The sequence below is a fragment of the Scyliorhinus canicula genome, chromosome 9, assembly GCF_902713615.1.
Source record: "Scyliorhinus canicula chromosome 9, sScyCan1.1, whole genome shotgun sequence".
Lineage (NCBI taxonomy): Eukaryota > Metazoa > Chordata > Chondrichthyes > Carcharhiniformes > Scyliorhinidae > Scyliorhinus > Scyliorhinus canicula.
Genome location: NC_052154.1, coordinates 46,337,018 through 46,364,634, shown reverse-complemented (window position 1 = coordinate 46,364,634; position 27,617 = coordinate 46,337,018). Strand labels below are relative to the sequence as shown.

The 27,617-nt window shown below is 45.1% G+C and overlaps 1 protein-coding gene across 1 annotated transcript in view; it reads left to right on the top strand.

Annotated features, from left to right (window-relative positions):
- Positions 1-24,055, top strand: part of dnaja2a (DnaJ heat shock protein family (Hsp40) member A2a) — a 44,674-nt gene extending 20,619 nt beyond the window's left edge. The window contains exons 6-9 of the mRNA XM_038806650.1: positions 11,556-11,752; positions 21,863-22,007; positions 22,371-22,498; positions 22,733-24,055. Of these exons, the coding sequence (XP_038662578.1) occupies positions 11,556-11,752; positions 21,863-22,007; positions 22,371-22,498; positions 22,733-22,924 (662 nt within the window). The 3' untranslated portion in view covers positions 22,925-24,055. The remainder of the gene's footprint in view (positions 1-11,555; positions 11,753-21,862; positions 22,008-22,370; positions 22,499-22,732) is intronic.
- Positions 24,056-27,617: the final 3,562 nt, after the last annotated feature.

The window sequence follows — 27,617 nt, the reverse complement described above, 5'->3', positions numbered from 1 at the left end:
TGCAGTGATGTCCTGGAAGCGAGATGTTTGATCATCAACCATCACAACCATCTTCCTTTATGACTCCAACCAGTAGAGGGTTTTCCCTCTGATTCCCATTCCAATTTAGCTTGGGCTCCTTGGTGCAATATGCATCTTAATGTCGAGGGCAGTTACTCTCGCCCCATCTCTGGCATTCAGCTCTTTGGTCCATGTTTGAACTAAGGCTGTAATGAGGTTAAGAACTGAGTGACCCTGACAGAATGCAAAATGAGTGCCAGTGACCAGGTTATTGCTGTGTAAATGCCGCTTGATAGCACTGTTGATGGCGCCTGCCATCATTTCACTGATTTGAGAGTAGGCTGATATGGCGGAAATTGGCCGGGTTATATTTGTCCTGTTTTTTTGGTGTACAGGACATACTCGGGCAATTTTCCACATTGCCGGGTGGATGCCAGGGTTGTAGCTGTATTGGAACAACTTGGCTAGGGACGTGGATTTTTTTGGAGCACAGGTCTTCACTACAGTTCCCGGAATATGTCAGGGCACATAGTCTTTGCTGTATCCACTGCCTTCAAGCTGTTTCTTGATATCACTTGGAGTGAATCAAATTAGATGAAGACTGACATCTGTGATGCTGGGGATCTGCATTGGAGGCCGAGATGATCATCCGCTTGGCACCTTCATAAATTATCATAGAATTTACAGTGCAGAAGGAGGCCATTCAGCCCATCGAGTCTGCACCGGCTCTTGGAAAGAGCACCCTACCGAAGGTCAACACCTCCACCCTATCCCCATAACCCAGTAACCCCACCCAATACTAAGGGCAATTTTGGACACTAAGGGCAATTTATCATGGCCAATCCACCTAACCTGCACATCTTTGGACTGTGGGAGGAAACCGGAGCACCCGGAGGAAACTCACGCACACACGGGGGGGACGTGCAGACTCCGCACAGACAGTGACCCAAGCCGGAATCAAACCTGGGGCCCTGGAACTGTGAAGCAATTGTGCTATCTACAATGCTAACGTGCTGCCCTCTGGCTGAAGACTGTTGCAAATGCTTTTGCTGTATCTTTTGCATTGCAGTATCTTTTGCACTTAAGTGCTGGGCTCCTCCAGCATTGTAGGTGGGATAGTTGTGGAGCCATCTCCTTTAATGATTTTAATTGCCACCCCCTTTCATGATTGATTGGATGTGCCAGGACTGTAAACCTTTGATCTGATTCATTGGTTGTGTGATTGCTTGGCTTTGTTTAGAGCATGCTTCTTCAGCTGTACATGTGGCGTCTGTAGTTTTGGTTTCACCAGATTGGCATCTCACTTGTAGATCCCAACTGGTACTATTCTTGGGATGCTCCTCCCTCTCTTCATTGAACTAAAATTGACCTATTGGCTTCATGGTAATTGCAGAGTGAAGGATAAGCCAGGCCATGAGGTTATGGAATGCACTTTATGGCTCGCAGCTCATCATGGCTAGTTGGATCTAATCCAAACTTATCCCATTTAACATGGTGGTAGTGGCAAATGACAGGACACGCATATCCACACTGTGAAGCGGAACTAGTCTCGGCAACGGCTGTATGGTGGCTATAGCCTTCAAGACTCGGCTCTCTTGGTCAGTCGTGATGGTACTGAGCTTCTCATGGAAAATGGACATGAAGTCTCTCACCCACAGTACATTCATGGTAAGTGATAATTGGGTGTTTTCTTGTCCATGTTCGATCTAATACTGTGGTAGCTTGAGACATACACTGGAGGCTTCCAGTAGTTAACGGCAAAGCCAGTTAAGTAACAGGCACAGAACACTATACAACAGATCTTAACACTTGGCTGCCTGGTCCAGGCTGCTTGGGGTCCTGATCCCTGGACCCTCAACTCTCCATTAGCTGGGGTTCACATGCTCACAAGTGGGTCACATGGTCTGTGGACCCCCCCCCCCCCCCCAGTCCCTTATTACAGCTACCCCAAGCATTGCATACAGAAGTTACAAGTGTTAACAGAGATAACAAGGGAAAGAGTCCATCAAAAAGTCAGTCGGTCCGGAGACTTCTGGGACCTCTAGCCCTTTCACAGACTTGCCGCTGTTTTAGGTGATTGAGTGGTTAACAGTCAGTCCCATCTCAGGAGGCACCTCAACGACGAACAAACTGGCCTCATCTGCCTCGACAGATACAGTTGGTTGAACAGAAACAGGAGTCCCTTGCTCCCTTTGGCTGGATAGAGTTACAGGAACATTCACGATGCTTGCTAGACTTGTCAACTCTTTGGGGTCACTACCCGTGACTCCTCAAGAGGTCAACCTGCTTTCTGACAGTCTTCGTACTCATATTGACCACATAAAAGACCGACCCTGACCAGGCCACAGCTTTCCCTTCTAACTGTGGCAAACAGGTGAAATTATACATCAAAACCGGGTCTTCAATCCAGACCGACCTGTCGCCCCTTTTCTCTGACTGCTGACTCTTCTGGGAGGCCCGATGTGCTTCTGCCCTCTCTGCCAAATTTGGAAACACAAGATCCAATCGGGTTCTCAACCTATGGCCCATGAATAGCTCAGCTGGTGTGACTCCTGAGGTTGAATGAGGGGTTGATTTGTACAACAAAGAAAAATTAGCCAACCACAGCCAAAGTGGTTTAACAGATATCTTTTTCATGGCATTCTTGAAAGTTTTGACGCCCCTCACAGTCAGACTGTCCGACGCTGGGTGTTTGGGGCTGTCGTCGTGTGGTGTATGTCATTGGCTCGCTAGTGAAGGAGATGCTGATGTCCGAAACAATTGACTCCGGAAGCTCACGAATGGCAAATGCTTGCTGCGAGGCATCTACTGTGGCTGCCGAAGTAGTGGTCCCCATCTATTGAACCAATGACCACAGCGTGAACATCTGAGTACCAAAAACATCTTGCCCGTTATCAGGGCCGCATAATCAATGTGGTCTCGGCTCCACAGGCGATCCTTGAGGCAACGGCAATAGTGTTCCAAACCATCTCTCATTTTGTGGGGTAAAACTGCCCCTATACCATAAGGGGACATGTCACATGTCAGCACAATTGGTTTACCCAGGTCAAAATTCACCAAGAGGTTTGAAGACGAATGCTTGGTTCACGACTCAGAAGGTTTCCTCTTTGGAGTTTTCTTCATTGCCACTGCTCATTCTTTCCTAATAGCTGGTGTAATGGTGCTAATGTTGTGGCTAAATTTGAAATAAAACTTCCATAGTAATTGACCATACCGAGGAAGGATTTAAGCTGTCTGACATTTTTGCATGTAGGGACATCTTGTATGGCCTTGAACCTTTCTGCCAAGGGGTGTAACCCTGTCCCATAAACTCAGCGTCGTAGGGACGTCACTTCTGAGGCCTGAAAAGTACATTTTTGTGTTTTAGGCGGACCCCTGCGTCATGAAACCTCATTTAAGACTTCATGTAGGCTGGCCGTGTGTTCTTCTGGTGTAGTGCCGGTGATGACCACGTCATGAATTGTAAACCATCATTGTGAGAATTCCCTGAAGGAGACTTTCCAACGTGCGCTGGAAGATAGCACAAGCTGAAGTAATGCCGAACGGCAGTCTGGTTTACTGCAACAGGCCTTTTTGGGTACTGATTGTAGCAAACCTCAGACTCCTCGTCCAACTCTACTTGCAGAAAGATGTGACTGAGGTCCAATTTTGAATCGGTGAGGCCCTCTGCCAGCTTAGCATGGAGGTCCTCAATTCGGGGAATTGAATACCGATAGACTTGGGCAACCTGATTTATGGCCAGCTTATAGCCCCCAAAAAAACCTCAATGAACAGTTTGGTTTATTGACCGTGACTATCCGTACTGCCCACTCAGAAAACTAGACAGGCTTGATTATGCCCAGCTCTTCCAATCTCTTTAGCACTGCTTCAATCTTCTGATGCAGTGTGTATAGCACTGGTGTGGCTCTAAAGAACATGGGCATCCAATCCAGATTGACATATAATGCCATCAATTCCTTGTGCTTTATACCTCAAGGCATCTTGGAGGACGCCATTAAATAGTTTGAAGATTTCCAGCCAATTGGTCTTGGTGGTGGCCATGGTATGAGTGGTCACGCAATTGGCAGCTCCCGCTTGTGGCGGTGTTTTGGGCTCTTTTCCCCGATTAACGGGCGGTTGTTTTGATGGAAAAAGGTGCAGGAGTAGTGGAGGAAGAGTTTAATCCACCAGTGGATGGATTCGTGGACCAGAAGTGGTTTTAGGCAAAAGGAGTTGTCGGAAACATTTCCTGCAACATGGGAAAGATGGCAGAGAGCAAGGGGGTGGCCCTACCTTCTCAGTGGTCTATGCAGTAGCTGGTGGACCTCGAAGTTCACCCAGCAGAGAAAGGAATCTCTCGAGGACCTGGCGAAGATGGTGGACCCGCTTACGGTGGGGATCGACCATGTGGAGCTGAGGCTGTAGACCCAATGCCACGCGATGGAGGAGATGGTGAAGGAACATGAGCAGCTTGCTTTATTGGCAACCGCGATGGAGGTGTTGAGAGATAGCTAGAAGCTCTCACCCCTGCGCCGCCCGAATACCTAAAGCTCACCCCACTACCCTAAACTGTAACTCCCCCAACCTCCTCTCCTGCCTTCTCACCTGGATCGGGAAAACCTCACTCTTCTCCATATTAAATTTGTACCCCGAGAATCAACCAAATTCTTCCAATATGCCCATAATCCCCCCAATAACTTCCAACGGGTTTGATATATACAGCAGTAAATCGTCCCCGTACGAAGAGATCCTATGCTCCACCCCCTCCGCACTATCCCCTGCCAATCCTTTGACGCTCTAAGCGCCATTGCCAATGGATCTATCGCCAAGGCAAAGAGCAATAGGGAGAGTGGGCATTCCTGCCTCGTCCCATGGTGCAACCCAAAATACTCCGAGCTCACCCGGTTCGTTCGCACACTCCACCTTGGGGAACTTTAGCCCATGCAAGAAATGCCACATTCCCTTCACTCCGTTGGGGGGGGTCCGACTCATAGTCTCTTATAAAAGTTCTCGCACACCCCTCTTATAATAGTTCCCGAACACCCCATTTACCCCACCGGGTCCAATACCGTATTCCCCGTATCTTTTTCAGGATGGCAACCGGTGACTAGTGGTGTGCCTCAGGTGTCTGTTCTGGGACCGCAACTTTTCACAATATACATTAATGATCTGGAAGAAGGAACTGAAGGCACTGTTGCTATGTTTGCAGATGACAAATATTTGTAGAGGGACAGGTAGTATTGAGGAAGCATGTGGGCTGCAGAAGGACTTGGACAGACTAGGAGAGTGGGCAAAGAAGTGGCAGATAGAATACAATGTGGAAAAGTGAGGTTATGCACTTTAGAAGGAGAAATGGAGGCATAGACTATTTTCTAAATGGGAAAATGCTTAGGAAATTAGAAGCACAACGGGACTTGGGAGTCCTTGTTCACGTTCTCTTAAAGTCAACGTGCAGGTTCAGTCGGCAGTTAGGAAGGCAAATGCAATGTTAGCATTCATGTCCAGAGGGCATTCATGTCCAGAGGGCTAGAATACAAGACCAGGGATGTACTTCTGAGGCTATATAAGGCTCTGGACTGACCCCATTTTGAGTATTGTGAGCAGTTTTGGGCCCGTATCTAAGGAAGGATGTGCTGGCCTTGTAAAGGGTCCAGAGGAGGTTCACAAGAATGATCCCTGGAATGAAGAGCTTGTCGTATGAGGAACAGTTGAGGTCTCTGGATCTGTACTCGTTGGAGTTTAAAAGGATGAGGGGGGGTCTTATTGAAACATGCAGGATACTGCGAGGCCTGAATAGAGTGGACGTGGAGAGGATATTTCCAGTTGAAGAAAAAACAGGAAGCAGGACACGATCTCGGACTAAAGGGACGATCCTATAAAACCGACATGAGGAGGAATTTCTTCAGCCAGAGGGTGGTGAATCTGTGGCACTCTTTGCTGCAGATGGCTGTGGAGGCCAAATCACAGAGTGTCTTTAAGACAGAGATAGATAGGTTCTTGATTAATAAGGGGATCAGGGTTATGAGGAGAATGGGGATGAGAAAAATATCATCCATGATTGAATGGTGGAGCAGACACGATGGGCTTAGTGGCCTAATTCTGCTCCTATGTCTTATGGTCTTATGATTGCGGGAGGAGGCTTTGAGGAGAGTGAACCTCTTTGTGTGATAGGCTTAGCCTTATTCAGTTCAAAGTGGTGCACAGGGCACTTATGACTGTGGCCAGGATAAGCAGATTTTTTGAATGGCTGGGGGATAAGTGGGTGGTGCACAGGTGGGCCTGCGAATCATGTCACACGTTTTGGGCTTGTCCGAAGCTTGGGGGGGATTCTGGCAGGGGGTCGCCGACGCTATGCCTGAGGTCTTGAGGGTGAATGAAGGTGGTTCCGAGTCAGAAGTGGCGATCTTCAGAGTGTCAGAAGAACTGGAAGTCCAGGGGGTGAGAGAGGTCGATATCTTGGCCTTTGCCTCCCTGGTAGCCCAGAGACAGATCTTATTGGAATGGCGGGACTCGGGACTGCCGAAACCGCGGATTTGGGTGAGCGACCTCGCAGAGTTCCTCATGCTGGAGAAGATCAAGGATCCCTCCCACCCGGCTTACTCACTTTTCCAACTTCTTCCATCGGGCAGGAGATTCAGAAGTCTGAGAACACGGACGAACAGACTCAAAAACAGCTTCTTCCCCACTGTCACCAGACTTCTAAATGACCCTTTTATGGACTGTCCTCATTAACACTACACCCTGTCTGCTTCATCCGATGCCAATGCTTATGTAGTTACATTGTATATCTTGTGTTGCCCTATTATGTATTCTCATGTATTTTCTTGAATTCTGTTCAATTCCCTTTTCTTCCCATGTACTGAATGATCTGTTGAGCTGCTTGCAGAAAAATACTTTTCACTGTACCTCGGTACACGTGACAATAAACAAATCCAATCCAATCCAATCCAATCTTGAAAGGGTCTGTAGAGTGGTTTGCCCATAGATGGCAGCCGTTCATCGACGACTTCGAAAATAGTTAAGATGTCAGCAGTGGGGAGTGAAAAAGGAGGTTGGAGAGTTGGGAAGCGGAAGGCAGGATGGTGGAGTGTTAGATATTTATTTGTTTTGATTATTTGCATTCCTGTTTGCTTTTTTATGGTGTTTGATGTGTGTGTATGTATGTATATATTATATATATATATATATAAAAATGCCTCTAAAATATTTTTCAAAAAAAATAGATCCAGCCAATTGAGCCCAATCTTCTGTAACCAGTCTCCTCTCAACATACCTCGTCTATGTTCTTCCATGACAACCGAAGGTAGATTGGCCTTGTGTCCCCTATGCCACTGGGATATTAGCTGTTCCGAGAATCTTCACAATTTCCCGGTGTATGTTGAAAGCTTGGCTATTGTACACTTAAAGCTTAAAGAATGCGTTCCTGCTCTAAGATATTGGAAAGTTTCCTCACCCACTGGGGTCAACAAACCCCGGTGTCAACATCCACTTTAAGGGATCTACCATTTGCCCTCAAGACCGTTTCTATCAGAGCCACCTTATTCACTTTCGTGTCATTCAACCGATACATTGCTTGCTGTTCTTCAGAACTCTTCTCCACTATGTTTAGTGATGCCCTGGACTGCCGCTAATGCTGTCGTTTTGGTCAGTGACGTTGTGGACTGCTGTTGATTTTGTTGCATTGGCATGCTTTGCCTCCCATGGAACATGTTTGAATGTGCCCGCTTCGGTTGCATCGGAAGCGCACAAACTCCCTGACATCGCAGGTCTCTCGGGGATGGTCCTCTTCTTTCTCCCCCTCCCCCACACCCCCAAGATACCAGTCCACCTCGGATTCAGGTTGACACTCTAACTCCTTCCTGGTCCTTGGGTTCAGGTCCTATCCTGAGAACCGCGTTTGGTTCTGTGCTATGCCTGTTGATCCCGCTATTGACCTTGTGGCCATACCGCCCTGTACCTGGTTAACCTCCCCTTCAGCCACGCTTTGAAGCTCAGTGCCACTTTTTTGAGTCTACTCCCATCGCCTGAGCTATCTCCATCGCTTTTTTCAGCATAATTGCGGCTCTGCTAGAAGCGTCTTCTGGTTATCATGGTTATGGATCCCAAAAAAAAGCCGATTACGCAACATGTCACTAAGCGCAATCGGGAACTCAGTGTTTGGCAAGCTGGTGAAGACTGCCTATGAAGGCTGAGGCAGTCTCTTCATAGTCCCTGTGGAGGATATCGAGGGCCTTGGGTTAAAATGTTCTTTAACCAATTTCACCATCTGGTCAAATGTCTTTGAATTGGGTGCCTCCGGGGACATGAGGTTCTTAAACAGGTTATACATTTGAGGCCTGCAAACTGTCAGGTATCACCTTCTGCTTGTCCTTGCCTGCGATCTAATTTGTGGTTAAAAGCAAACTCAGCCGTTCGATGTACTGACACCAACCCTCAATCCCTTTTTCAAATGGGTCTAGTGTTGGAATCTATAGAATCCCTACCGTGCAAAAGGAGGTCATTCGGCCCATTGCGTAGTTTCCCAATTATGGGCATTTCCACAGTTTATATGATTCCAACTCTTGATAGAGCCTCTAACTTTTCTCAACTGTTCCTTCCTCCATTCACGATGACTGTCGGCTGCAATCAAAAACTTTTACTTTTTCGCCAAAGTGATGGCTCAAGACATGCACTGGAGGCTTTCAGCAGTTAATACACGGGTTTATTGATGAAAGGCATAGGCAGTTAAATAACAGTCATGGATTGGACATGGTCCCACGCGGCGGGACTTGGCAGGTAAGTTGGCTGGTGCGATCCTCGGGGGGGGGGGGGGGGGGGGGATGGTGGCCTGGCCCTCGATCGGGACCCGCCGATCTGTGGGCGGGCCTGTGCTGTGGGGGCACTTCTACCTTCCGCGCCGACCCCTGTAGTGCTCCACCATGGCCAGCGTGGTGTGAAGACACTCCCCTGCGCATGCGGCAGAATACGTCGGTCGGTCTGCACATGCGCTGAACCACACCGACTGTTCTGCGCATGCACTAACTCGCGCAGTCCCTTCGGTGCTGGCTGGCGCGATGCCCAACCCCACCAGCGCTGGCTGAACCCCCGGAAGTGCAGAGAATTCCGCAACTTCCGGTCGGCCCAACTCCGGGGTGGTTCGCGACGTTTTCTACGCCGCCGTCGGGCCATCGTGCCAATTCAGGAGAATCCCGCTTAGTATATCCAGTAAGAAAATTGATTCCAGCACAATTCCTTACTAAAGCCTGAGCATCGTTAAAGATTTAGATCTACAATGTTAGTCTTACCTGAACATGTCATGTTTTTATGGGCGGCACGGTAGCACATTGATTAGAACTGTTGCTTCACAGCACCAGGGACCTAGGTTCAATTCCCGGCTTAGGTCACTGTGCGGTCTGCACGGTGTCTGCGTGGGTTTCCTCCAGCTAATCCAGTTTCTTCCCACAAGTTCCGAAAGACGTGCTTGTTAGGTGAATTGAACATTCTGAATTCTCTGCGTTCCTGAACAGGCGCCATAGTGTGGCGACTAGAGGATTTTCACAGTTACTTCATTGTAAGCCTACTTGTGACACTAATAAAGATTATACAGTGACTCAGTGAGGTGCATGGCTTTTAATTTCTCTCCTATTGTCGTGAGTTGCTGTTGCTAGGTTTGTTTTATAAAAGAAACTTGTACATGATATGGGGTAGGCCAGTGGTTCACAAACTGTACTGCAGGACCGTGGGAGGGAAATTATATAATTACGTGTACCTCATATTTATCATTCGATGTTACAGTATTATTCGCAATGTATTTGTGAGTGTGCATCCTAAACTATTAGAAATAGCTGCGTTTTTAATACCCGTTGATATGGAAGTTTGACTCCCGTCATTTGGAGGCTATGTCAAAAAACAAATGTTTGAAACAGCTTGAGTACATTGTGGTCCACAAAAGCTTTTGATAACCATCTATGGTCTGCATAAAGGAAAAGGCTGGGAACCGCTGGGGTAGACCATTTCGGACTGAGAGTAGGTGAAACATCACTCAGTGGGTGGTGAATCTGTGGAATTCTCTGCCACAGAAGGCTGTGGAGGCCAAGCCACTGAATGTATTTCAGAAGGAAATAGATCAATTTCTGTAAAGGCATCAAGAGGGGAGGTGGTGGGAGTATTGGTGTTGAGATGGAGGATCAACCATGGTCATATAGAATGGCAGAGTAACCTTAAAGAGCCCAGTGGCGCCTACTACAGTAGTCCCCCGTTATACCGCGGGTGTTGGGGTCCAAGACAGCCACCCGCATTGCATCCGAGCCGCGGATAGCCTACGAAAATTTTGAAAGAACAACACCTGGCCAGATAATGTTCTGCTGCGGGAAAGAATAATTACAAGTGAACCTATCAGGGTAGTTTCAGGTATTGTGGATGCAATAGCCTTACAATGTAAGAATGGAAGGGCGTTTTAAATTTAAAAAAAAATCAAAGTTCTTTCAAGTTTTAAATTTATTAAAAAATACCACTCAAAAATATATACAATAATACATAAAATAGCACTTACAAGCATATTTTTAAAAATCATTTAAATCACATGAAAAAGTCTGAGTTTCTTCTGGCACATCCCCTTCCTCATCTTGACTTGTGTTTGCCTCTGGAGGTTCTTCAGATGTAGTATGTATATGGGGTCGAAGTCGTGTTGCTCTGTGTATTCTATGAGCCACTTCAGGTGGGTGATGGCATCCGAGTGGCTCTTTGCTGCAACTGTGGGCTGGGGTTCTTCTTCTTCTGCCTCCTCTTGGACGACCTGGAACTTCTGAGCCTGAGTCCTGATGATAGGTCCAGATAGGGGGGTGCCACCAGACTGTTCCTGGACAAACCAGGCGAACACCGCCTTCTCCAAGTTAATGTCACTAGCGGTCCTTGCCTTTTTCCTGGCAAGCCCTTCACTCTCAGAAACTGTCTCAACATAAGTTCTCAAACTGTCCTCATCTTTCTCCCACCCATGGAGGGTTGACTCTGGCACACCAGTCTCTCTGGATAATTTTGCCTTTGTTTCGCCGTTTCTAATACGGTCTATCAAATTTATCGTTTCCTTTACTGTGTAAGACTTGCGCTTAGGCATTTTGTATTTATACGCTTTAATTACAAATCATCGCGGCTATTTATCGCGGCTAATCGGGCTAATCATCGTGGCTAATCGGAATGACAAACAAGTTCACCGGCTTAAAAAGGTGTTGTTTCAAAAAGAGTGAAAAAAGTTGGGGTCCATAAGCACCCCCGCCGTATATCGCGAACCGCGGTATTGCGGGGTGCGGTATAACGGGGGACTACTGTACTAATTTCTGAAGCACCACAAGTTTCTAGAACCCATTGAACTTTGAAACTGAATCTGCAGCTTTCTAAATTGCTTTTAATTCTAGTGCGTGCATGCAAAGAGAGGCATCTGTTACATTGCACTTGTTTGTAAATCTAGTCTTTATTATATCCCTAAAACTATCTGAACAAATGCTGTATGGTGGCAATATTAAATCTGAAGCCTTTGAAAGTTTGTTTGTTTATTCTATATTACAACTTGAGCTATATTTTTTATTTTTTGACTATTACAGGTGAAGTTATTAATGAAAAAGATCGATGCAAGAAATGTGAGGGAAAGAAGGTGGTAAAAGAAGTGAAGATTCTAGAAGTTCACATAGATAAAGGCATGAAGCATGGGCAGCGTATTACATTCAGTGGAGAAGCAGACCAATCTCCTGGTGTGGACCCTGGTGATATTATCCTTGTTCTACAAGAGAAGGATCATGAGGTACTTGACTTAACTGCGAGTTGTTAAATATGACCCCACCTTTCATATTTCTAAACACTGCTGCTGTGGTTTAACAGGTATTCAGCTGAATTAGTCTAACATAGAGTGAAACCACATCAGATTAATCTTGATGTCATCTAGTGGATTTCAATACCTCTCAGGCATATTTCACGGTGGAAACAGCTACAAAAGAAAGCTGGCCTGACTTCAGAATGTGTGCCCTTTAAATGAAGTAATTATGGAAAAAACCCAGCTGCATTTTTAAACTAGGAATGCAAAGTCTTCTAATTATTTTCATTAAGCATTTGATAGTAAATTGAACAAAATTCATGTCGCTTGTAAAACTGAAGCTGGTTGCCTTTTAGCTGTCTGGGACTCTTTACGCTGTCAATTTAATGGTTCTGAATACTGCTCCTGTTCTGAAACTCAGGCTTGATGCCAATGATTGTTTACATGCTGTGCTTGTATAGTAAGAAGGGAAGGTAACCTGTCTTTGAACTAACCTGACGATGTGGAAAGGATGTTGTCTCTTGTGGGAGAATTTTGAATCGGGACCACTTATATAAAAAAAATAAGGAGTTGTCCGTAGGGGTTGTCCAGTTTTGTATCATCTGCAAACGTCTTATTCCTGCCACCTACATTTAACTTTAAATCATTGAAATGTGCTACAAAAACAAGGGGCCTAGTGAGCCCTGTGTAATCCCACTGTAATAGCCTTCCAATTACAAATATATCCAGCACCCATTACTCTTCTGCCTCCTGCCATTGAACCAATCTTGGATCCAACTTGACACTTTTCCTTGGATCGTATGTTCCTTTCCATTTCCAGTAAGTTGGTCATGTGAGATCATGCTAATGACCTTGATGTCGACTACTTCAAACTCGCAACTCTATTCAGTTCTCCTTGATGTTCAGAGAAATTCTCAAGTGAATTCAGACATGATCTTCCTGTTTGCTGACTGCCTTTTATTAATCTTTGCCTTTCTAAATGGTAATTAATACTGTCCCTCAGAATTATTTCTATCTCGGGCAGCACGCTGGTGCAGTGGTTAGCATTGCTGCCTCACGGCGCTGAGGTCCCAGGTTCGATCCCAACTCTGGGTGACTGTCCGTGTGGAGTTTACACATTCTCCCCGTGTTTGGGTGGGTTTCACCCCCACAACCCAAAAGATGTGCAGGAGAGGTGAATTGGTCATGCTAAATTGCCCCTTAATTGGGAAAAAAAATGAATTGGGTACACTAAATTTATATTTTTAAAAAATTGTTTATCTATACAAACTCTATAGTGCAGAAGGAAGCCATTTTGCCCATCGAATCTGCCCCGACCTTTTGAAAGAGCACACTACTTGGGCCCACTCCCTCTGCACAGCTCTGATTATTTTTCACCAATATCCTGACACCCCTTCTTTTTTTAAAATAAAAAACTCCATCTATATCTTATCCGAAATCTCTGTAACCAGGGATGTTGTTGTCATGCCTCCTCTTTAAGCCATGTTTTAACAATGGCTAAGATATCATACATAGTGTCTATTTGTACCCTCCGCTCATCTGCCTTCACACGTTTCCTTGCATTGAAGTCAGTACTATACTGAACAACTTTTTTTATTTTCTAGCCGTTGTTTCCTCCACCGTGTACACATTTCAGTAATTTTCTGCCTTCCAATTCATGCTTTGCTTCTCGCCCTTCTGAATCCACACGCTGGTTTCTATCACCTTATCGGTTACTTTAAACCATTCCCAACAACATTAGCAAACCTCCCGTCCAAATATTTATCCTAGCCACGTTGAGGTTTAACCATAGGCTTGTACAGGTCTCACGAGTCTGTGTCCCAGGAATCTAAAACCTTCCCTCCTGCACCCTCTAGCCATTTCTCTGTAACCTATTTCTATACTCATATTAATGTAAGGCACTGGGAGCAATTTATATGTTGCTACCTGAGGTCCTGTTCTAAAATTTCTTTCCTAGCTCTTTTAAACTGTCGGACCTCCTTTCTACCCATGTCAGTGGGACAGACATGGACCGCAATCTCAGGCTGTTGACCTCTGCAATGTTCTATACTCACTCAGCAATATTTGTGACTCTGGCACCAGGATGGCAACATGCCATCTTGGAAACATGTCTGACCACTGGAAAAACCTTTCTGTTGCTATAACTATTTGAATCCCCTATTGCTATTACGTTTCTTATCGCCTCTTCCTCCTTGCCACTGTCCCTCCTTTTCCTGTGAGCTACCCATGTACTCGTGGGACTATCTGCCTAATTCTTATCTGTTTGGTCGTCACCTATTCGCAGTTTGACTGTCGTGTCTTGAAACATGGAGTTTATTAAACCAGAAGCATCCTAGAATTTCTGAATGGCACAGATTTGTATTTGACAGGGTAGAGGTATCTCTATTTATTCGGTTACCAAGTTTCTTAATTTAACCCATTGCCCTATATTAGAGGGGAAAGAAAAAAACCTGAGACTCCACTCCTTGACATTTTTGTTTTTGGGTTCACAAATTACATGCTACAATAATTGCTCAGGCCCTCCCTGTTTCCTGGGCCTTCTCGCTGCCTTCATTTATGCTTGTATTATAGTTTTAGACTTTTAATTAAGTATTTAATGATCTTAGTGTCCCAAGTAGGCTTACACTGCAATGAATGTGGAAATCCCCCAGTTGCCACACTCTGGCACCTGTTCGAGTACACTGAGGGAAAATTTAGAATGTCCAATTCCCCTAACCAAGCACGCCTTTGGACTGTGGGAGGAGACTGGAGCACCTGGAGGAAACCCACGCCGACACGGGGAGAACGTGCAGACTCCGCACAGACAGTGACCCAAGCTGGGAATCGAACCCGGGACCCTGGCGCTTTGAAGCAACAGTGCTAACCACTGTGCTGCCGTGCCGTCCAATCTAGTTTGCGGTATTGATAGATTAAATTAATGGTTACCTGTAACACACATCACTACAAGTATTGGAGCCAAAAAATAGCTTCAGGCAGCTGTGTGTTGAATTTCCATTCGCATCAAATTCCCACTCTGTTTGCAATGCATACTGTTCTGCAACCACTAATTCAAGAAGATGAATGCGGCATCAGTTCTCACAGTTGAATCAGAATGGTAAATCCAGATATCCAGGATAATAAATCCAGATATCCAGGATAATTTGTTGTTATAATTATACCTCTAGTTTTTAGAGACATCTTTTGACCAGGTGTGCAGTTCATGTACAATGTCCACCAGAAAACAGTGTTTTAACAGAGAGAAATAATTAAATTACTTGGGTGCACAAATCAATAGTTTGGATTATTGTTCAATATATGCTACAGGTAACGGATTTAGTTTTTGGTTTATCAACATTGTGGTATTGAAAGGAAGAGTAGTTGCCATATTGTTGCGATAGACCCATATTATATCATGTATTTGTGCTCAGGCAGGTTATTTTGGCAAAACTTGTGTTTCTATAAATGGATATCTGTAAGTAATACCGTTTTTTCAGATGGCATAGTCTGCTAATGATGGCAAAGATGCTCAAATTCTTTGACAGTTGTTTCCATTCTAGGTCAGTCATTCCTGGGATGGTCTATGCAACAGTGCTTAAATGCAAAACAATAAAATGCAGGTGCTGGAAACATTCTGCAGGTTAGACAGTCTATTGAGAGAGAAAATAACAATGTTGATGTGGCTCCTTTGTGAGACCAGCCTTTCTCCACGGTCCCCTCAAAGGGCCAGCATGAAGTGGTTAATCAATGTGGTGCACTTCAGCTAAACACCAACGGACCATGGTCTGCTGGTTACTCTGCATCACATTTGGGTACCCCAATAATATGTTGGGGAATCTTTATAGGACGTTCTCATGTAAGGGTTTACCCAGCAATTGCCCAGAAGAGTTTAAGAAGATGGGGGAGGTTAGCTGGCTGATGATTGATCTAGAACAATGTGTTTTTCTGGAGTGCGATCTGCTGACATCTTGGGAGAACCTTTGAACGATACCTCTGAATGGTTTATTTGCTTATCCCTGATGGTGGAAATTGTTGATTCTGGAAGGAGGGAGGCTGGGAAACCCATAATTCGGCTGGGTGCCTGGAACGCAAGGGGGATGCTTGGCCCATTGAAGAGATCGAGAGTTTTTCTAAAGAATTTGAGCATATGCGTTTTTGCAGGAGACCTATTTGTAGGTGAGGGATCAGACCAGACTCCGGAAGGGGTCGGTAGGGCAAGTGCTTCACTTAAGCTTCAGTCATAGAACCCGAGGTGCAGCAATTCTGATAAGTGCCTTTTTGACCACTGGGTTTGTGGCTGACCCTATAATGGTAGATATGTAATAGTGAGTGGGTCCTTGGCGGGCACTCTGGTAGTTATGGTAAAAAATATGCCCCTTACTGGGATGATGCAGCATTTATCAACGGTTTTCTAGCCTCCATCCCTGTTTTGGACACTCATCGATTGGTCTTTGTGGGGGGCGGCACTTTAACTCTGTGTGGGAACCCAAAATGGACTGAGCATGGCCTAAATCTCTGCCTCTCTGGGATGGCGACAATGTTTCAAACTTTCATGGAGCAGATGGGGGGAGTGGGCCCATGGAGAATCCTGCATCTACATAATCGTGAATTCTTGTTTTCTCACATGTACATAAGATAAATAAGAACATAAGAACATAAGAACTAGGAGCAGGAGTAGGCCATCTGGCCCCTCGAGCCTGCTCCGCCATTCAATTAGATCATGGCTGATCTTTTGTGGACTCGGCTCCACTTTCCGGCCCGAACACCATAACCCTTAATCCCTTTATTCTTCAAAAAACTATCTATCTTTACCTTAAAAACATGTAATGAAGGAGCCTCAACTGCTTCACTGGGCAAGGAATTCCATAGATTCACAACCCTTTGGGTGAAGAAGTTCCTCCTAAACTCAGTCCTAAATCTACTTCCCCTTATTTTGAGGCTATGCCCCCTAGTTCTGCTGTCACCCGCCAGTGGAAACAACCTGCCCGCATCTATCCTATCTATTCCCTTCATAATTTTAAATGTTTCTATAAGATCCCCCCTTATCCTTCTAAATTTCAACGAGTACAGTCCCAGTCTACTCAACCTCTCCTCATAATCCAACCCCTTCAGCTCTGGGATTAACCTAGTGAATCTCCTCTGCACACCCTCCAGTGCCAGTACGTCCTTTCTCAAGTAAGGAGACCAAAACTGAACACAATACTCCAGGTGTGGCCGCACTAACACCTTATACAATTGTAACATAACCTCCCTAGTCTTAAACTCCATCCCTCTAGCAATGAAGGACAAAATTCCATTTGCCTTCTTAATCACCTGTTGCACTTGTAAACCAACCTTCTGTGACTCATGCACTAGCACACCCAAGTCTCTCTGAACAGCGGCATGCTTTAATATTTTATCGTTTAAATAATAATCCCGTTTGCTGTTATTCCTACCAAAATGGATAACCTCACATTTGTCAACATTGTATTCCATCTGCCAGACCCGAGCCCATTCACTTAACCTATCCAAATCCCTCTGCAGACTTCCAGTATCCTCTGCACTTTTCGCTTTACCACTCATCTTAGTGTCATCTGCAAACTTGGACACATTGCCCTTGGTCCCCAACTCCAAATCATCAATGTAAATTGTGAACAATTGTGGGCCCAACACGGATCCCTGAGGGACACCACTAGCTACTGATTGCCAACCAGAGAAACACCCATTTATCCCAACTCTTTGCTTTCTATTAATTAACCAATCCTCTATCCATGCTACTACTTTACCCTTAATGCCATGCATCTTTATCTTATGCAGCAACCTTTTGTGTGGCACCTTGTCAAAGGCTTTCTGGAAATCCAGATATACCACATCCATCGGCTCCCCGTTATCTACTGCACTGGTAATGTCCTCAAAAAATTCCACTAAATTAGTTAGGCATGACCTGCCTTTAACGAACCCATGCTGCGTCTGCCCAATGGGACAATTTCTATCCAGATGCCTCGCAATTTCTTCCTTGATGATAGATTCCAGCATCTTCCCTATTACCGAAGTTAAACTCACTGGCCTATAATTTCCTGCTTTCTGCCTACCTCCTTTTTTAAACAGTGGCGTCACGTTTGCTAATTTCCAATCCACCGGGACCACCCCAGAGTCTAGTGAATTTCGGTAAATTATCACTAGTACATCTGCAATTTCCCTAGCCATCTCTTTTAGCACTCTGGGATGCATTCCATCAGGACTGCTTTTTGTTTGATAAGTCTCTGCTCCTGGGGTCAGAAAGGCAGAATGTTTGGGGATAGTGATCTCTGACCATACTCCACATTTTGTAAAACTTGGACTGGGGGACAGATCCCATCCAGCTCCCTGGAGATTAGATGTGACACTACTGGCTGAGAATGAGTCCTGCAATCGTATAGCCGCAGCCATTGAGGAGTACATTAGGTTTAATAGTAATGGATTGGTGTCTCCCTCCACATTATGGGAGGCACTTAAGCCAGTGAGAAGAGGAGAGATGATCTCATATAAAGCACACTTAGGGCAGTGAGGGAGGAACGGCAGCGTTTGGTAGGAGAGATCCTGGAAACATACTGTTGCTACTCAAAGGCTCTTACCTTGGAGCTGTTTGCAGTCAGGAAACGGCTCCTGGTGTTGTTGACTTGGTACCTACTGGAAAGGTGGTGTGACAGCTGACGCGCAAAGGGCGTAGTATAGGAGCACGGAGAGAAGGCGGGTCATCTGTTAGTGCACCAAATGAGGTAGCAGGTGGCCTCTCGGGAGGTTATTGAGGTCAGGAACTTGAGAGGGTGGTTTACTGACAGCACCGAGGGAAGTCAGTGCAGCGTTTGGAGCTTTCTACAGGGTTCTGTATAGGTCTGAGCCGCCTGAGAGCTGCCAGATATGGTGGAGTTTCTGGGCAGGATATCTTTCCTGGAGTAGGGAAGAGCTGGAGGCCCTGCAAGGCTTGGATGAGGTGCAGGTGGTTGGACTTGAACAGGCGAGCAAGGCTCCGGGCCCTGATGGGTATCCTGTTGAGTTTTACAAAACATTTTCAGACCAGCTCGTACCATTAATGGTAAATATGTTCAGTGATGCTTTAGCTCTAGTTTGCCTGCCTGATACACTTTCACACGCCTTTATCTCCCTTTTCACATGCCTTTATCTCCCTTTTCACATGCCTTTATCTCCCTTACTTTAAAGAAAGATAAGCACTCCATCCACAGAGTGTGGTTCTTATAGGCCCAATTTGCTGCTAAGTGTGAATGCCAAGGTACTGGCTATGGTGCTGGCTTTGCGGTTAGAGCTATGTGTCCCAGATATAGCAACCGAAGACCAGAAAGGATTTGTGAAGGGAAGGCAGCTGTCTAATATACGGCGGGAATGTTGTCCTTTCACTTTCTCCGGCCCCTGAGCTGGAGGTGATCATATCTATGGATGCATAGAAAGCATTCGACAGAGTGGCGTGGAAGTATCTCATTGAGGTACTTGGGAGGTTTGGGTTCAGACAGAAATTTATTTCATGTTTGTGGCTGCTGTACAAGTACAAGAACCCCATGGCAAGTGTTCCCACTAATGCAACAAGCTCTGGATACTTCATTTCTAAACATGGGTGCCCATTGTAATCGCTTCTTTCCGCTCTGGCAATAGAGCCTCTGGTGATAACTGAGGGCGTCTGGGGATGGAGGAGGATTGATCGTGTGCGTGCGCGGAGGTGAGGAGGAGACACCCAATAGGTTGTCGCTCTATGCTGATGACCTATATACCACAGATCCGGTCTCCTCTACAGTCGAGATTGAGACTTCGGCTCCTTCTCGGGCTATAAATTAAACCTGGGGAAAAGAGTACTTCCCAGTTAATCCCCTAGTGAGGAGAGCCAATCTGGGGATATTACCCAGCCGCTGGGCCAGAGGTAGCTTCCAGTATCTGGGTATCCAAGTGACATACGATTGGCATATGTGCTTCATAAGTTAAACTTTATAAGTTTGTTAGATATGGCGAGGCTTGATTTACAGAGATCAGGTTGCACCCTGTTATCCCTGGCGGGCAGAGTTCAAACTGTGAAGATAAATATTCTTGTTTAAATGGCTTCCTATTTTTCTTGCTAAATTGTTCTTTGCTGGGGTGAACAAGTTGGTGAATTCCTTTATATGGGCAGATGCGGTGTTGAGAATTTGCAGGGTGCATCTCCAGAGGGGCCGACAGCTGGAGGGTCTAGCTCTATCCAATTTCCTCATATATTACTGGGCGACCAACATGGAGAAGGTGTTGGGGTGGTACAGAGAATCGGACGCCATATGGGGGAGGATGGAGGCAAGGTCGTGTAAAGGGTCGAGCCTCTGGGGCCTAGTAACGGCACCACTCCCACTCTCAAATGAAATATACCTCAAACAAAGTGGTGATCTCCACGTTGAAGATATGGAGGCAGCTCAAACAATATTACAAGCAGAGTGCAATGGCATTACTGGCTCCTATCCATGGTAACCATTTATTTGTGCCATCGGGTTTGGATTCTGCTTTGAAGTAAACGGAAGGGCCAGAGTGCTTTAGAGACCTGTGTATAGATGGACGGCTCGGCAGTTGGAAGGGGTGCTTGGCAAATTTCCAACTGCCAGGGACATGCCTCTTTCGATATTATCAATTGCGCGACTTAGTTCATTCCCACGGCGTCATAGCCTTCCTCACAGTTTTCCCTGTTAGAGGAAATCTTACTGTTGGCGAGCGGGGGCGGGAATCTCTGATATGAGTAGACCATCTCATTGGAATCTACGTCGCTTGATCGGATGAAGGTGAAATGGGAGGAGTTGGGACTCAATCTGGATGGGTGGCACTGTAGCACAGTGGTTAGCACGTTGCTTCGCAGCGCCAGGGTCACCAGGTCTTCTCCTTTAATGCCATATCAGCGGTTCTTAGCATTGATCTGGAGCCTTGTCCGTTGCTGGCCATTTTCGGGGTATCGAACTCGCCAAAGGAAGGCCTCGCCTAGTTCCTCAGCCTGGTTGGGTGACCGTGTAGACTTTTTGTACCTCTCAAGTACACCATTAGTAATCGGTAGAGCGATTCTACCTGAGGTGGCAGCCATTATACTTCAAAGAGTTAATTACCATCAGCTGTTGGGAGACGGGGAGAGGTAGGAGTTTATTCGTGGGATTTAGGGGGATAAGTCGGGGTGAGGGGGGTTTGGATGTAGCCGTTGTGTTTTTCGATAGCTCTGATTCCATGTGTTAGTGTGGCACTTGTACCATGTTTGAACAGTTTTCAGAGTTTTCGTTTAAAACTGTTTGTTTATTGGGAAGTCTTTAATAAAATATTATTTTTAAATTATGAATGGGCAAAACTCAAATTACAAAATAAAAAGTTAAATTGGGAGGTTAGACACTTGAAGGTAATGCTGCACTACTGTTTGTTTCAACAAATAATAATATTCCTGCCCTTTGTAACTAATAAATTCTTTTTTGTTTTACCTGATTGTGTAGGTAGATCACCTAGAGCCGTGCTTCTCAAACTATCTGATGTGGTGTACCGGCAGTTTTTTTTTTCAATGTGCCAGGGACCGGTGCCAGAACCTTGGACCCCCCCTCCCCCCCCAGGACGGAGCTTGGACCCCCCCCCCCCCCTCCCAAGCACGGCCCGAGGACGCAACCCCCCAGCACGGCCCGAGGACGCAAACCCCCCCCCCCCCAGCACGGCCCGAGGATGCAAACCCCCCCCCCAGCACGGCCAGAGGACGCAACCCCCCCCCCCCCCTCAGCACGGCCCGAGGACGCAACCCCCCCTCAGCACGGCCCGAGGACGCATCACCCCCCCCCCCCCCCCCCCCCCCCCCCTGCTCAGCACGAGGACGGAACCTTGGAACCCCCCCCGCCCCAGCTCAGCACTCACCTTTGCGCTGTATCAAGTGTGAAAGTGTTTCTTTTCTGGGAGTACTCCACGCACCGGCAGATGACGGCTCGCGTACCGGCACCGGTACGCATACCACACTTTGAGAAGCACTGACCTAGAGCACAATTGAAGTACACTGTGTCATGACGAACTGATTGACCCGCATATCTAGTTTTGTGTGTTTTATGCTCTTTAAAATATGATGTTACACTTTGTTCCCAAGAGCACTGATGACATTGTACATAACGTTTCTTTTTAAATTCCTAGGTTTTTCAAAGAGAGGGAAATGACTTGCACATGACCCACAAAATTGGTCTTGTTGAGGCACTTTGTGGCTTTCAATTCACATTCCAACATTTGGATGGACGGCAGATTGTTGTGAAGTATCCTCCAGGAAAAGTTATTGAACCAGGTAGTAGATAAGAATGGTGTTGACAAAATATTTTCTATTCACAAGCCTACTGAGTAGGGATTATTTAAAATTATAATACACAGCATTTTCTAACATTATGGGGATTACAAACAGAAGATTTGGGAGGTATGGTAGCATTTTGGTTATGTTCTGGGGACGGAATCTTGGATTAATTATCTACAGCATGAGTTTAAGTCCCACAAAGGCAGTTGACTTTAGATTCAATGAATGGAAGAAATTCAGAATTTTTTAAAAATAGTATTAGTGATAATGACCATGTAACGACCTGGTTGTCATCACAGCTCCTTTTAGAATCCCTGACAAAGAGCCATACTAATATTTTTATTTTATATCTTCAATTAGGTTGTGTTCGTGTTGTTAAAGGTGAAGGAATGCCGCAGTATCGTAATCCATTTGAAAAAGGCAATTTATATATCAAGTTTGATGTTCAGTTCCCTGAAAATAATTGGATTAGCCCTGAAAAAATAACTGTAAGTGGAAAGTTCAAGTCCTTATTTTACTTATTTGGTGGTTCTGTTCCTGTCGGTTAGCCAATCTGATATTTTGGCATCTGGCACTTGAAAAGCTGTTGTAATGAAGAACCTAATCCACTATACACCAAGATTTTTTTTCTAATTCCTTTTATCTCCATGTTGAATGTGATATTGATTTCTAACATTTTGTTCCAAAAAAATGTACAAAGTTGATACTTGTGTTATCTCTAGGAACTAGAAGATCTACTCCCAGCAAGGCCTGATGTTCCTGATGTCATTGGTGATGTTGAGGAAGTTGATCTGCAGGAGTTTGATAGCACTCGTGGCTCTGCAGGAGGACACCGACGGGAAGCCTACAATGATAGCTCTGATGATGAAAGTGGCCACCACACTGGCCCTGGTGTACAGTGTGCCCATCAGTAAACTTTGGTAAAACACTTGCAAACCATGTTCTGTTCAGTTTTGGATATTTTCAGATTTCATCTGGTTTTGTTAAGAGCCAAACTGGACTTTATGTCACAACTCAATCCAGAGGAACTCTGATGGACATCTCTTTGCTGTATATGTAACTTTAATTATATTTACCGAATGTATAATTTAAAGTAAAATAACCATGGCACAGTGTGAGGTGCTCAATTATTTGAGACCTATGCAGGGGAGCAGCTGGTGAGAATTAAACTGGTATCTCAAATTTTGTCTGTCCTTGTATCTCTGCTTTTTTTTTTAAAGAAAGGTTTCTGTAAATTCTTTGCTTTCCTTCTGCCATCATTTTAAAACAAAACTGTTTTCCTGATGTTGTATGGCCCTTCTTTGTGTACACTTGATGTATGGGCTGAAATCACATGGGCTGCTAACATAAGTAGAAATAAAGAATTTAGTGGTGCGCATATCTCCAAACAACTGCATGTCAACCCCAAGTCAAGCTGCATTTATAAGTTTTCTAGAGCTTCAACAAAAGTAAGTTCAAGCAAAGTGACAGATAATGTGGTTATGCGATTCTTTTCTAGAATCCTGAAAGTTCTGTGGTTGTTAAGTAATAAATTCAAATTGCAACAGTGATTTTTTTTTTTAAAACTCTGCACCCATGCTTGGAAGCAGGCTCAATTCTGTTTGCTTTATAAAGTTTGGGCAGTCTTTTTTGCTTTTCCTCCATCCCTCCCATTGCCTTAAATTCTGGCAAAGCCTTCGGACCATTCTGTATTGTGACAATGATTCAACATGTTTTTTTTCATGCTCAAACTGTTAAGTAGTTATTTCTGAAGTCCAAAATTGAGTCATCTGTTAAAATGTTTGTTCAAATTAAAAGTTTTGAAAAAAAATAGAATCATTTGTATGCACTGTTAAATATTTGGCTGTTTTAAGAATTTGGGGGCAGATTTTTGTTTAGCTGTGACACATGTAACAGCCATTTGCTGAAAATAATGTGCAATCTGCTAAATGTGTAGCAAAAGCTACCTGTGTGAAATTTGAATAGATTGGCATCTGCAGTGGTGGTCATTGTGGATTCAATCCGTTGTTGTTTAGTAATGGGAATCAATTAAAGATATGGACAGACATTTATTTTTATTGGAATCTTTGGCCAGAGGCTTTGTATTTGATTTAAATCAACAGGTTACTCACTGGATCAATTTTTTTAAATGAGCAAGATGTTGGGGATATGGCAATTTTTTTTAAAAAACTGTATAAGTATATGAATATAGATTTTATTGGTACACAGAACAACTTGCATATAAATAGTATTTTGCCATCCCAAGAGCTTCTGAAATATCAGAACAAAAATAGATGCCAAGTCAGAGAATGACCAAAAGGCAGGTTTAAAGGAGGATCTTAAGAATGCAAAAGAGGTGAAGATGTGGAGGGATTGATGGAATTAAACCTAGGTAGCCCAGTGGTAGGGTAGAGGAGGTGAAAATACATGAGAGCAGAATCTGAAGAACTCCAGTTTGGTGTGATTACCGAGATGGAGGCCATGAAAGGACTGAAGCATGAAAGTTTAGTCAACTAATTTGAGGTAGACGTGTATTCTATATGGTTACTTTATGGCTCCAGAAAGTCTTACAGATGTGGTCCTACAGTTTTTCAGTATTCATATGTCTACTATTGAACCTTGTGGATATTACAATGCAGGCGAAAGAGAATTTGTAAGATCAGTCCAAAAAAGACTCCTTCACCCAGTTATTCTACGTGTTTTCCTGTTTGCATGATGATGTTAGTAGTATCACTTCGTTAAAAGCAAGCACTTGCACAAAGTACTTTACCTATAGTGTACCAGTTGATTTTAAAGAAAATATGGGAAGCTGTCTAATCAAAAGTTGCATTACCACTTCCAATTGTAAGATTTGAATATTGGGATTTAGCACGTAGAGCTGAAATCCAATGTTTTATAAAAGTAGTATTTCCTGTTTGAATAAATATAAATTTGAAATTGATACTGGCAAGCTTTATAGCCATGTTCCATTTAACATTTTGTAATACAATACCCAGTTGAAGTTTTAGGATTTCCCTTGTGTTTTTATTGTTATAATGTACATTTGCACATCACAGCTGATTGTATTACTATTTGGGTTAGATTGTTTTATTAAAATCTCCTAGTGTTGCAGGCTGAGAAGCTGACCAGTTACAAAAATGGAACATGATTATACTACAGCCACTGAGGTGCGTGGTCTTCATTTGGTTCATGGATATATAGCAAACCTCCTGCCATTGATACAAGGCCCTTAAGCTGAAACTTCCAAGTAATTGATAAACCTGCTGTACTTCGAAAAATGCTGTGATTTGCATGGTGACACCATGTTACAGCCTAGATCAGTTGGACTTTACTGCTGTTTGAAAGTGCTTGAGTGAGTTGAGTGAAAGAGCAATTGTTCGTATCACTGGCATAGACCTGAATTAGTGTGTGGGTTCACTCCAATGTTTAAGTGGGGTGGGTGGGTATTCTTGCACTTGATGATAGGCAACCTGGCCCATATTGAAGTGGAAACATTTTTCCTACTTCAAACTAAATTATTCAAAAGATTAAAATGTGCTTTCAGCAATTCATAGTTTCAAGCTCAGCGGGCGGGAGGCAGCCGCACAATGGAGGGCTCCCGTTCGGGAACGGCATTTTCGGGGCTTTAAGCCCGGTCCCAGGGTCCATGGAGGTGGCAAAAGCAGGGAGGAGGCACAGTAAAGAAAAATGTCGCGGGTGAGCAAAAAAACGACCGTTAAAAAAACAGCTGAAGGTCTGTCGGGCCGTGGAAAGGTCACCGCGGGGTCACCAAGGAAAATGGAGGCTGGAGCACCAGGTGAGGCCGCATTGCTTACGGCTGAAGTAATGACTACGGTAATGGCTGCAGAATTCTAAAGGCAGTTTACAAAATGCATGGTGACGATGAGGGAAGTTTTGAATGTGCTGGTGGAGGAGGTGATTTCCGCGGTGGCGAGTGCGGTGGCGGCGGTATGGGAACAATGGGAGGCGCTGAAGGAAGTGGAGGAGACATTGCAGTACGATGATCAACTTACCTCGATGGGGAAGACGATGTGGAAGGTGATGGAGATTAACAAGGATCTGCAAGGGAAAATGGAAGACCTGGAAAACAGATCCAGGCGACAGAATTTGAGAATTGTGGGGCTGCCCGAAGGAGTTGAAGGACCGCGGCCGACTGAGTATTTTGCCACAATGCTGGCGAAACTATTGGAGGGGGAGGATCCCTCCCGATATGAACTGGATCGGGCTCATCGGTCGTGGAGGCCTGTACCAAAGGCAAGTGAGCCGCCATGGGTGGTGACTCTGTGCTTCCGTAGGTACAGTGTGAAGGATAAGGTCCTGTGCTGGGCCAAGCAGAAGCAGGGTGGTGCAGTGGGCTGGAGCTGGTATACGTGTATACCAGAACTTTATGGTGGAGCTGGTGAGGAGGCGGGCTGCCTTCAACCGGGTGAAGAGGGCACTGTACATTAGCACAGTGCAGTGCGGCATTGTATATCCAGCGAAGCTGAGGGTGACTTACAAGCTCAAGGACTTTTATTTTGGAACGGTGGAAGCAGCGGAGGAGTTTGTGAAGGCAGAAGGACTGGCAGAACTGAGAAATTGCCATATGCCGATGTAACCTCATGACTGTATTTTCTTTTTTGTTTCACTGCGTGCGGGTGTATGGGTTAAAGGAGCCAATGTTGTCTATATTTGGACAAGGGAAGTGATGGGACTTCCACTCGAAATGAGGGCTCTTTGGGGATAGGTGGAAATGCGGGGTTTGTGTGCTAAAAGGGGATTTGTGGGCTTTCCTAGGGCCAGGCAAGGGGGAAAGGGTCCCGAGCGGGAGCCTCCACGCTGGCCGGTTTAAGCCGGCCAGTGAATGGGTTTGAGGTGGGGGCAGGGGCTGCGGCCATCGGAGCCTGGCAGAACAGAGTCCGAGGGGTCGAGCCGGGGTGGAAAGTTGGGAAGGAACCGAGGTTGGGGGGAGGAGGAGTTGGAGAGGGGGGGGGGGGGTTGTTTACAACTCTTGGGTATCATGTACGGTACTCTTTCATAGGTTGGATGGCATTGAGTGTGTGTGTGTGGGGGGGGTGGACTCTATAGGTTAATGGTGACCATGGGCGATCCCGGACTCCTTTTTCTTTTTCTCCTTTTTTTTTGTTTCCACCGTGGGAGGGTTTGTTTTATTGGATGCATATATTGACAGGTGGGCTGTTGTTTGGGAGGGTGGGATCGTTGTTATTGTTAAGGGATTGATTTTATGTTTGTTTCCGTTTGCTGTCTATGGGTGGGGTGTAAATTTTGAAGGAAAATGTGAAAATGGAGAATAAAAACGTAAAAAAAAAAAATAATTTACATTTCCTCAATATAGTAACAGCTACTAACTCATTTCAATATACTCCTGCCGTGCAATGTACTGTTGCCTATTGGAAGTCGTTACTGGCTTTTGGCAGATGTGTTGCCAATCACAATTATAATTAGGAGTGTTGTAACAGAATCGGTATTTATTATAATAGCCTAACCTTTTACATCCTCCAACAGCTGCTTATAAGTGGGAGTAATACCATGGCTGAGTGGTCGTACTTTCACAGAAGATTATTGGTTCAAGTCCCACTCCCAAGACTGGACACAAAGACCCAGGCTGACAACTCCAGTACCAGCCTC